Raw genomic sequence first — 12850 nt, forward strand, 5'->3', positions numbered from 1 at the left:
TCAAAAATGACCACGCCCATTTTAAAATATTTTTTATCTCTAATTGTATTAAATTATGTCAAACTCACCAACATTGCACCTGTACGAAAAGCTTTAATTATCCTCATTCTATCTGCAAAGTGTTTGTTTCATGAAAATCCACAGTAGAGATGTTATGAGCTACTTTATGTCAAGAAATTCCTTGCAGGTGATTTTTGAGTGGTGCAACCACTCCAAGGAACAGCAATGTCCGTGACATTCAACTATGTGTGTGACTATGTTTTTGTGTGACGTTAATGAGCACCAGTACCAATGAGTACCAAAAGTGGCGCTGTTGTGGCAGAAACAGAGAGAGAGAGAGAGATAGTGCTGCGCTGTTGCCTGCTAATGAGAGAGAGAGAGGGGGGGGGGGGGGGGGGGGGATTTGCACCACTCAGTTCACACGGGTGTGATTGTTTTCTAAGTATTGGAGTTTGGAAGCGCTCATTGAATAATCACTCAACGGCCCTGCATACCAGCTGTTTTGAATTTGCACATAATGCAGGAGGCAGCAGGATGTTGCGTTACTAAAAGGGAGAGCTTCCAAACTCCAACATAGTAGCTCATAACATGTCTATGGTGGATTTTTATGAAACAAACACTTTGCAGATAGATAGAGCATCATTCAAGCTTTTCGTACAGGTGCAATGTTGGTGAGTTTGACATAATTTAATACAATTAGATAGGACTTTGTCTGTTTGGATGTATGGGCGGTCAATGGCAAATTGCGGCTAGTTTCCACCCTGCCATTAACTTGTGGAAAGATGACCGCTGTGTGCATATGGTCTATTGAGTATTCTGAACATTTTGAGCATCTCAGGAAATCTGTCGCACAAACAGTTTAGAAGATAGAGCCATGTTTGAGGTAGCTGTCTGGTGTGGTTATTTCCGGGTATTTCGCCCCGGATAGAGAATTTTTCACAGTTCCTAAGCTGTTCGCAGCGGTCATATTAGCCAAGAACAGTTGAGATATTCTCCACTAAATGAAGCGCATACATATCTTAGCCAGGTCCTAGAGTACTTGAATAGTTTCCCACTGATATAGATGCTATCAATATTCAAACAACAAACAATTCAATTTACTGTAATGCATTATTACACCACAAGTCAGTGCTTCAGACAGTTTGAAATTACAGGAAGATTGCTTCCTGGGAAATAGAATCAAAACCATGTTGGTTCAGTAACAATTTCCAAGTCAAGTATTTATTCAGTTTTAGGCTAACTTGTTCTCCTTTTGAGATGAATATACAGTGTGGTTTAAAGTTATGGCTCATGCTATGGTGAGTAGAGCAGAGACAAGAATCCAAATGAACTGCCTTCACACAGATACTCCCTCATTGAGGGTAATGTATAGCTGTTGGACGGCACAGGGAGTGCAGACAAGGTACATGAACCTACGAACCCATCCATGTGTGTCAGAGAGCCAAAGTGATCATATCTCTCTCTCTCTCTCTCTCTCATATTTATGTACTTTTTTTGTGTATGTTTGATTTGTAGAGGGAAAACTGAGACAGACCTGCATGGAAATGAATAATAGCAAGTTTTTACACACACACACACACACACACACACACACACACACACACACACACACACACACACACACACACACACACACACACACACACACACACACACACACCTCTGAAAGGGCATGTGGGCCTCTAGCGGTAGGCCTCAAAGTAAGCAGTGGTCTCCACCATCAGGAACGACTGGTCTGTCGGAGGGATCAGGTCATTTGTGTTACTCTATAGCAGGACTTCTCAACCTTTTTCATATCAAGGTCCATTCTTTACTCTGCATTTGAGCCACGGACCACCATTTGATGAGATTTAGACTCTCAGACCCAAGACTTTGAATATTTTGTTGTCGTTGGATAAGATTGTCAATTCCATGCTGTATTGATGTGGTACCATTAGGAGACAACAGGCAAACGTTGATCAAAATAACAATTCTTCTACATTGTAATTCTAATTGTGTAGACTTCTTGTAAATTAACTTAAGTAATGCAGATGTACAACAAAGATTTAACTCCTGAGAGCGTAAAATGAAACCAAATGGACCCTTAAGAGTTAAGCTATATATTGGCTCCATTTGGTTACCAACCCTACATCATTTAGCTGGGGACCACCTGGAACATAATTATACCATAATTATTCTATATGATACGTTGTATAGTCAGGTGAATATGAACTCCTGGATTCTCCAAACAACTGTGCAGCAAGTAGAGGCATTTTATGCAGAGTTAAGACAAATGCTATACTTTTTCACTTGACCAAAATGGCACATTGTGCTTGCGTTGACATTATTTTTTTCAGCAGAAAACGTATTGTCAGGCAACAGTGGTGCTACAATGTATAAGCTGTCTAACATTCATTACACAGCTTGTCTGAATCTTTCTTTAGATAAGAACAGGACTGGGCCAGGATTTGAATGAAACAGTGTTAATACAGTGCTTTGTTGGTGACCTCATGCATCCTTAGCAACTGTCAAAAAGCCTGTCCGGACATGCCTTTTATCATAGCCCATTAAACACACTGTTGTAGGGGTGTAACGATACAGTAACTGTATCGAAAGATCAATTTCAACAATCAAAGTATATCGATATGTAAATAGCAACATATCGTATTGTTTGACTTTGTATCGTTTGTATTGATATTAAGTCACCAGCGTTGTCACTGACAGACAGACTAACAAAGCCAGTTGTAGGAGTGGTTTACACCACTCAAAAAATAATTACATATAGCTACACTTGGTCTATCGATAAATGTGTGTATTCTCTGTGTTCATGTCAAGGGTTTCTCCATATGTGTTCAAATACTATGTCCATGGATTTGCCAGGGAATGCATAATAATAAAGGTTTCCCTTAAAAAAAAGCAGCACTATCCACACGTTTCACACAGATTTAATTTCTTTGCTAAATAGTTACTGTATCAATTTTAAATCATCGAATCATATCGTCATGAATGAACCAATATCGTATCGTATCGTTAACCATGTTATCGGGATGCGTATCGTATCGCTGTTAAACTGTATGTAATACCTATCATTCATTACACCCCCACACTGTAGGGTCCCACCTGTATTGTCACCATCTTGTCTCTGCTCTCCATTAGACACACTGTAGGGTCTCACCTGTATTGTCACCATCTTGTCTCTGCTCTCCATTAGACACACTGTAGGGTCTCACCTGTATTGTCACCATCTTGTCTCTGCTCTCCATTAGACACACTGTAGGGTCTCACCTGTATTGTCACCAGCTTGTCTCTGCTCTCCATTAGACACACTGTAGGGTCTCACCTGTATTGTCACCATCTTGTCTCTGCTCTCCATTAGACACACTGTAGGGTCTCACCTGTATTGTCACCATCTTGTCTCTGCTCTCCATTAGACACACTGTAGGGTCTACCCTGTATTGTCACCAGCTTGTCTCTGCTCTCCTCAGAGAAGATAAGCTGGACCCGGCCATTCTGCACCTCTTCAGGGTCACGCTGTGACACCGTGGCCAACAGGAAGGTCGTGACACACGTCAGGCAGACCAGGGACCCGTAGAGCAGCCTCTTCCAGTTCTGCCAGCATACAAACTGTTGGGAGAAAGAATAGGGCGGTACTATATTACCAAATTATATTACATGTATTTGTCATATACCGTATACAGTCAAACAAAGTCTGTCAATATCTATCAATTCTAGAGGCGCAACAGATAATTGAATTAAATTAATTATGCAAAAACATTTGAGCATGTCATTATAGGTGAAAATGCATGTTTAAATGTTTAACAGTTGTCAGTTTGCTGTATATTTTTGCATGACACCATTATACAACAAAGTATAAATTAAATACGGCTTAAGTGGTTAATCAGACTAATTCATTATAAATAAATCAGCATTGTTTTGCACTGATTCAGCGTTTCTTCATTTTTTTATCAATCAAAACTAAATATTTATATTATAATCAATAGTGCGACTATTGATTATAATAAGCAATTCCATAAAGAAATGTGACGAACGTGTAAGCATATCACAGTTATAATTCATTAATATTTAATATCTTTCTATGTATCTATTGTCTTTTCATATTTCTAGAGGACTAGACAATTTGACATTAAATGTTCTTTTTCCACAAAATAAGTCACGAAAAACGGGGGTCGTCTTATATTTTCGGCATATTGAGTTGGCTCTCTGCGATTGTGTACATTTTTATTTTGATCTACTATTGGATATGAGGTGACCACCGAAACAGTGGTCACCTCATCACCTAAACCTGGAGTATGAATAGGCCTTCAGTCGAACGCTTGAGGGTCAGAGGAGGAGGCGGATATAAGAAGTAACCTTACAGGCAGAAGAGCACAGCGGAGAGTTTTAAGGTATCGGGTGCAAACCTAGCTCAGTGCTAGGACCCCTCTTCCTCCTCTGTGTTCCCCGGGGGAGCGTAGTAGCCCGCCAGCTGCTTGAAGCGCGGCCCCCAGTCACCGAGGTAGGAGAAATCCTGCTCCGAGGTGGTGGACAGCGTGTGGATGGAGCTGAGCGAGAGCGCCGGCGAGCTGTTGCCCTCGAAGGCGTACGTCTGGAAAGAGTCGTACGGCGGGACCGACAGGTCTGCGTCCGCCTGCTCCACCTTCTTGCGGATGTAGCCTTTGAAGACGGTGAAGTCCGCCACCGCTGCCCCACCTCCTTTTGCGGCGCCCCCTCCCGCCCCCGTCCGGCTGGCCGTCTGGACCGAGCGTAGGTCCGCCGGCCCAGAGTCGGAGGAGCAGCTCTTGGCCTCGGGGAAGTCGTAGAGGTTCCTCAGGGCGCTCATGTCGTACGCCTGCGTGTCCTGCTCGCCTCCGCCCTCGTCGTTGTACTTGATGACGTTGTCTCGCATGTCCTCCTCGTCCTCGGACATCCGCTGGACCTTCCTGTGCCGCTTGAGGCTCACGATCAGCAAGACCAGGACTTTGAAAGAAAGAGGGAAAGGGGAGAGAGAGGTAGAGAGAAGTGGCCGTGAGAGAGACATAAAACTAAAGATTACCATCAGGCGGGTATTGTGATATTAAATCACATTGAGAGTGGATGTTTATGTAATGGGTTTTTGTTCAGAATTACACACGTTGTTAAATGAGGCGCCCGATATGGGTTGAGATTAATGCACAAATCATGATGTTGAAAACTGTCATTAAGTGCTTTGAAATCATGTGACTTGAATGAGGTTCAGGGAGTGCATAATATATTTGGAGTACGAGCTTTCAGGCAAAAGGTTTGAAGAGGTTGATGGAAAAGAGGAAGTGCACTTCATCAAAGTAAATATAAAGACATAACCAACTGAACCCCTGGGATCAAAATGCAAAGTCAGGTCCTTCAATAAGGTTTCTGTCAAACAGGTTTTACTGGAATGTGCAAAATTGTTTAATGTGAGTATGAACATTTACTTCATGGAGGCTAAAATCACACACGTTCTAATTTGTGTAACTTACTTTGATTCCCCCCTATAAAGACCATTAGCTTTCTCAAATAATATTTCATTTGCATGAGAATTGATTTTCCACAATCCTAATTGCTTTGCCCAGAATCTTAAGGAATGTCAATCTTTCCTTCAATAATTATGTGAGTCCACCACAGAGTTCAAGTTTACTGTACATCACTGAGAAACAGAGGACACCAACTACTGTACCTACATGGATAGAACAATGGCGAGGTCAATAAAGTATGGATATAAAAAAGAAAATAATATAGATGGATCCCTTAATAGACTAATGAGACGAGAGGAACACAAAGGCTGCACGCATCTAAATAAATCAATGAAGATTTAATCTGAGTTTAGGTATAAATCTGGATTAAAAAAAGAAGAACGTTTGGATGGATCCCTTAATGGACTAATGAGATGAGGAAAACAAAGGCTGTATGCATCTGGATAAATCAATGAAGATTTAATCTCATTTTAGTTATTTTAATTACTGACTACATACAGTATGTGATTAAGCCGATCTCAATTCACTCAGACGCTCGAGCCACTAACCGCCCCACACACACACACACACACACACACACACACACACACACACACACACACACACACACACACACACACACACACACACACACACACACACACACACACACACACACACACACACACACACACACACACACACACACACACACACACACACACACACACACACACACACACACACACACGCCTACAAGCAAGACCCACCGGAGAACAAACAAACCCGTTCCAAATGGATTACGTTGTTAATTTTGAGACTTTCGTAAAACATTTACAGCCCGGTGCATTTTATAGCCTACTTTGTTGCACGACGATATCATGCGCCGAAAATAGCCGATCTACAAGTTCTCAACGCGTCACCACCGCAGCGCGTTGTAACCCTGTAGATCAGATATTTTGGCCACGCGGCCTATACCTCAGAGGATATTGGAATTCATCCCATTGCACCGAGCCGGCTTTAACAGCTCAGCTGTGTTGACTGGTGATCGAGACAGAGCCTCTGTGACAGAGAGCTGCTACTTTGAATCAACAGGGACTATAATGCCTCTGTCAGATCAACTCAACTCTTCTATTTTTTTATTTTGATAGTTAATTGCCCCACAATATGAATACACTGATGTGTTTTGCTTTGTTGGTAACTGTATAATCACAATATTACACTCGTGGGTGTGCTTTACCTAGATTATTGGTTCTTGAGTGATGCTTGCCACATCACTGCCGTGCCAATAATCACGGTAAAGCACACCCTTGAGTGTAATATTACTTAATTCAGATCCTTCCCCAATCCCCACCTACAGACAGTTTTACAAATATGTACTTAATCTAATCTAACAACTATAAGATATTTTATGGGTGTCCCGGCCTGGCATAAAATCTTTTGAAATGGTGGTCCGCAGCACAATATAACATTTGGGTGTTTGAGAACCACTTTCCACCAGCTTTCAGGAAGAAACCAAAAATACAATATTCTAACCATACCTGGGGGTCTATTAGTAATGTTAACTCCATAGACACATACAAAACAGAAAAACAAAAATCACAGCACTCCATCTTTAAGCCATCTCCTTAGGCCACTTACTGTAGGTGGAGGCCGTAGAATTGTGGCTCAAACACAGGACCGGTGGGATTCTAGATATTAGTATGATGACAAAAGACTGAGGTTAAAGGACATGGCTGTTTAGTTGTAACAACCATGTGGAATGATTGTTGGGCTTTTTATGTTATCATTAACATCACTGCATACAAATGTGAATCATTCACACTAAAGTGTTCTTTTATCAACCAAGGCCTTAGGTTACCTAGTAATAATGGGAATTATATTGCTTTAATCTTGTGTGATCATTCATTTTACAAGGGTAGATGTCAAGTCAGATTGTTTTGAAGCAAGGACTCTCCATGCCTTCCTTAATTTTCTCTTCTCTCTCTCTCTTTCACAACAGGGACCTTGAGCAGGACCCCACTTTGAGAAGCAAGTATGCAACCCCACGTTACCTTGGAAGTTGGTATGTGGCTCACGATATTTGTTTTACCCTTTTTTTCTCCAATTCTGGGTCCTTCCTTTCCACTCACTAAGCACTAAGAGAGTCTGTGACAAGCATATTAATCTATACAAATGACTTGTTGCAGGTCCCAGGAATTGTCTTTATTTGGTGTAAATGACCTGAAAAATAACTTAATACTGAGGGGAAAACGGCCCGCTCGGAAGAGCGGCGCCCGGGCGAAGAGGAAAAACTCACTGAAAAGCGTCTGGGGGCTTTTTATGCAATATCTCTGACTGATAATGTACAATCACACTCATTGTTTGGTGCGTTCCGTCGGGACCGCCGGCATCTCAGCTCATTGTGTTTATTCTCCTCCTCTATAAAGGGGTAGAGTTAATTGCCACAGGGTCCAGGAAGCCATCACAGCTACGTGATTGGCTCTGGAGCGTGATAGGCTCTGGAGCGTTATAGGCTCTGGAGCGTGCTGCCATGTGTGCCAAGCATTCGCTCAGACAATTACTCTCAATTCTCACTGATGAGGAGAGTAATGGGAGGTGGGGACCTTGACACTGCAAACTGTTTTGTACATACAGATCAGCTGCTTCCTGTAAATTCAGGCCATGTAATTTCCATCACATCCCACTGCGGGTGGTGGTAATGTGCTTTTGTTTGGGGATAATTATAATTATTTATTTTACTACGTATACTGCATGCTATTGGCAGGATTGGTAAAGGCAAGATCATTTAATGTCAGGCTGTAATCAAAGTGGCTTGTGTAAAACAACGGGATCAATAATTTACAGTCTGACATTCACTTTTGACTTAAATCTTTCCAGTGTGCGTGCGTCAGACTCATACATCACTGTATCTGTTATGAACACCACAAACGCCAGAGGCCCACTACTGCTGCCACGGGTTGCCTACAAGATCTAGCTACAGGTACACAAATAGCATGTCCAAGGTAATGTACAAGTGAATAGCTACATGCTCTACCTCTGTAGGAACCATAATGTACCTGTATACATCCATTACCTCCACATACAATGGCCCCGGCCCCCCTTGTGTACAGGTGTTTCGATAAGCGTTCCTGACAAGACGGCTCATTTCCCCTTGGGCCACGCTGGCTGAGCGAGCCCAGGAGTTCATCACGGCAGATGGGTGGTAATTGGAACGGATGCGTGCAGATGCTGCAGCGCAGTGGAATGGATTCATCACATCGGGCCCCCTTAAATTAACTGATAGAGGGACTGTTTGCTTGTAGGGTAATTAGGCAGAAATGTGTTTTCATTTCTCTCATCAACCAACAATTGATGTAATAGGGGTGGTCCGGCCTCGGGAGAAGGAGCGCGCTCTCTGCTTGGGCTAGGTGGTTAATGGCTGTGTGCTTGTGTGGGTGGGGCTGCTCCCTCAGTCCCTCACTACTATGCAGTTATGCACTTACTTACTTACAGATTTTACATACATTTTCGATATTTTTTTTTATAAATGTTTCGCCCAAACTTTTGGACTCCAGGGATAAATCCGTTAAGGGTGGAAAGATGCTTTTGTGTCCGTATATGTGTGCATTGGAAGTGTGTGTATTGTCCGTGCAAGAACAGGACAAAGCTTATCCATCTGTGTGTACATTACAGTATGTATGCTTTTAGAGGGAGCAGCAAAGTATTGGCTAATATGATGATTGCTGTAGCTTTCACATGGCGGCTCACTCCAGTCCAGCTAGCTACTCTATTAATACCAGCGAACAACTGTTGGAACACTGCTGTCCATTTTCATTCCCCTGAGCCCGGCACTTGCAGCTCCTACATTCTACTGTCCACACAGTGGACAGTCAGGCAGCATCAGGTGCTTCCACTCAATCTGTGCTAGAGTTCTCAAATTCTGCCCGAACCCGAGGGTACCCGACCCGACCCGACGGGTTTGGGCCGAGCCGGGCTGAAATATATGCTAATTGGTAGGGCCGGGTCGGGCTCTCGGGTTGGCGCTGCTAAAGGGGATTTTTTTTTATTTTTATTTTTTTCCCCCAATAAAAATGATTCTGTTCTGTCAATCTGTCTTTGTGTATTTATTTATTAATAATGAACAGCAGTGCTGTCAGTGTGTTGTGTTGCTCCGCTGACAGTGACTGGATTGGGAATTTGGGATGTAAAACTTTTGGAGAGAGAGAGAGAACAGCACGCGTTGCGCTGCTCGCGCAGCATAAAGTCTGTCAGACTGAGTGAGGCTGAGGGGCGCCTGATTTATACTTCATTGCAATCTGGTGTTGCGCACAAAATAGACATTCAATCTACAAACCCACTGAAGTCCAGGACCACAATGCACCATGAGCTAACGCTTTTTTAACTTGTAGATCGTTTTTTTTAAAGGGCCATAAATCACACAGTGCGCAGAGAGGTATTAGTCAATAATAATGAATTAAGAAGAAGATTCAAAAGTCTATTACTAAAGAAAGTGTGTAGCTGTGCCAGCCTATGTATGACTATGAATATGATTAACGACTGACTACTGCGGAGTCTGGCTGGCCTGGTCATGAGGTGGTAAACTGGTAAGTGTTGTTATAGGTGTTATAGCCTTCCCTTTGTTAGAAGAAAGAAAATAATAGCCTGAATTTACATGACTAAAGGTGTTACACTTACAGCCGCGGCACGGCGGTGCTCAGCAGCACGCAGCAGAGCAGACGCACGGATTCAAGGCAGACAGATAAAGCATTGATTGATTGACTGAATACTTTATTAGCAGTTTACATACAAGCGCAAGACAGTAGGCTACAGTTCAAAATACAAGGTCTGCTTGAGCTTGCCTTGTTCTCATACTAGAATATGATTTGTTTTGTACTACTGCTACTACTGCACAGCGCAAGTGCATGCATGGTCAGTGGCGTCTGTCGCTCACCGAACATAGCAGGTCTGCGACTGCAGTAGAACATGTTTTGGGTTTGTAACTTTGTTTAACTTTGTAGACTAGAAAAGATCTCTGCTCTGCTGATAAAATATAAATTACACGAGCAGCGGCAGCGCCGTCAGGGAGAGAGAGAGAGAGAGAGAGAGAGAGAATGAGAGCTACAAAGGGGATTTAACATTCTAGTGCTAAATACCTATTTCGTAGGCCTACTATAACCTATTTCGCGCAGAAGAGAACTTACTAAGTTAACATTATGTTTTCAACAACTGAACATGATTGTGATGTTTCCATTTAGAAAACTATTATAATGTCCGTTGACTCCATTCTCTCTCTCACTCGCGAGTCGCAACATGGCGCTGCCTGCGCAGTGCGCACACTAACAATCTTTTTTTTTTTTTTTTTTCCTCTCGGGTTTTGTCGGGTTTTCGGGCCTAAAATGATGAGAACTGTTCGGGCCGAGCCGGGCCTCGGGCTGGCCCAGTCGGGCCCAGTTAGAGCCGGGCTTTAATTTTCAGGCCCGTTGAGAACTCTAATCTGTGCCTCCAGCCGTGAGGGAGTGTTTTCTACCACTCAACAGCACTCAGTGGAATCTGTGGTGACTGGTTTGTCACAACCAGTGCAAACTGACTAGGGGTGCAAGTGCAACAGTTAATACGACTAATTGATTCAATTCATTTAAATGAATAATACCAATAATAATGATACTCAGATTTACAAAATTCATTGATTTTGGAGGACTTTTATTTTATTTTATATATAATTTAGCTTTTTCAAAGTATCGGAATAATTAATTATGAATTAATTATTATTATAGAATATAATAATATAATTAATAATTAACCATTAATAATATATTAATAATTATATTATGAATTAATTAATTATTAATTAATTGTCGAAATTATTGCTAATTTGCAGCCCTAAATCTGACACCATGACATAAAGAAAGGAGTCTCCATAGGGAACCACTGCACGGTAGTTAAATTATTGGCTTAGGAATGTGACAAAGAAAACAAAAAATATATATACACATATCAACAAATTCATGTGTCCATGGGCTGAGTAATCGCTAGACAAAAAAGGGGGGGGTGAACTTGAGCTTCTTGGCAAGTTTAGACGCTTACATTAAGTTTGTTTGTATAAGTTCCAGAGGCCAGAGCAACAAACCTTGGCGCTTTACCAACAACAAATATATATAACCTCTGGAAGCCAGTGTCTACAGATGTAACATACAGTATGCAGCATTTCTGGGTTTTAGAAACTTGATGAATAAATCATGCTCCTTCTTTCGACGTCGCCACACCGGAATATGTCTTAACACGGCTTTAACTCGCCTCATTACAGAGGCTGTTTCAAAGCAAGAAAGCAAAGCAAAACAAGCAACCCGTTATTCAAAGTTGAAGCGAACCCTGTGTCACGCCATCCATCATTCACAGCCCACATCATGTAAAACATAATATGTAAAGTGTTGCGCGCCAGGGAGACAAAACATCTTGATTCTTTATCTGTGGCTCAGAAGAGCGGGATGAGGAGAGTGAGAGAGCCGGCTCATCAAACTTTCAGTGATGACAATACTAACCCTCTCAGGTCCTCCTCTTCCTCAGAGAGAGAGAGAGAGAGAGAGAGAGAGAGAGAGAGAGAGAGAATGTATGAGTATGTGTGGTGCGTGTGTGTGTGTGTGTGTGTGTGTGTGTGTGTGTGTGTGTGTGTGTGTGTGTGTGTGTGTGTGTGCTCACATGTTTGTGTTTGAGTGTAATATATAGCATATGTGTTAGTTTGTGTTTGTATGTATCTGTGTGCACGTTGGGGTGTGTGTTTGACGCGTGTGTGCGTGCGTATGCGTATGTGTAGGGCTTGCGTTCGTACAACTTTGTAACAGAGAAAGTGAGGAAAGGCTTGTCTATTTAAAGCCTTCTGTTCCAGAGGGATACAGTGCTGAGGCAGCTCTTTTTGCCTGTTTGCAGCCCCCCCTCCCCCCTCTTCCATCCCATCTCCAGTGACATCACTGATAAAGCCAGGCGGCATCGGCTGTACGTCGTACAGGCAGAAGAAGCTGTCCCTTCGTAAAAAATAGCACGGAATGTCCGACGCAAGTCACCCGTGAAGGAATGATGGAAAATGTATCCCCTTTCATGTATTTTTGTCCCTTGTTTTTCTGCTGCTGTGCGTGTGTGTGATTTCAATGCTGAAATATAGATAACTTCAAAAAAGTGGCTGTTAAAGTATGCTTGGTTGCATGAATTTCTGAGTGGAGTGAACCTTTTTTACAGTACTTTCTTCATACACAGCATGTAATATCTGACCCTAAGAGTCCATTTGGTTAAATGTATACACTGTGAGTTACAGCACATTAGCACTCAGGATTTCACTGTTTACTGTCATATTAACAGAATTGCAGGAGTGATCTTTGTTGATCCCATGGAGCTTCACCGATGGCTGAGCTGTGGTTCTTCACAATGAG

At 42.4% G+C, this 12850-nt stretch overlaps 1 protein-coding gene across 1 annotated transcript in view; it reads right to left on the reverse strand.

Annotated features, from left to right (window-relative positions):
• Positions 1 to 3464: 3464 nt before the first annotated feature.
• The window catches only part of LOC306930406 (cadherin-22-like), a 161296-nt gene continuing 151910 nt past the window's right edge, over positions 3465 to 12850 (reverse strand). Inside the window, exons 13-14 of the mRNA XM_079511359.1 lie at positions 4356 to 4956; positions 3465 to 3603 (exon numbers count right to left, since the gene is read on the reverse strand). Of these exons, the coding sequence (XP_079367485.1) occupies positions 4412 to 4956 (545 nt within the window). The 3' untranslated portion in view covers positions 3465 to 3603; positions 4356 to 4411. The remainder of the gene's footprint in view (positions 3604 to 4355; positions 4957 to 12850) is intronic.

This window comes from Electrona antarctica, assembly GCF_951216825.1.
Source record: "Electrona antarctica genome assembly, chromosome: 9".
In the NCBI taxonomy this organism is placed as follows: domain Eukaryota; kingdom Metazoa; phylum Chordata; class Actinopteri; order Myctophiformes; family Myctophidae; genus Electrona; species Electrona antarctica.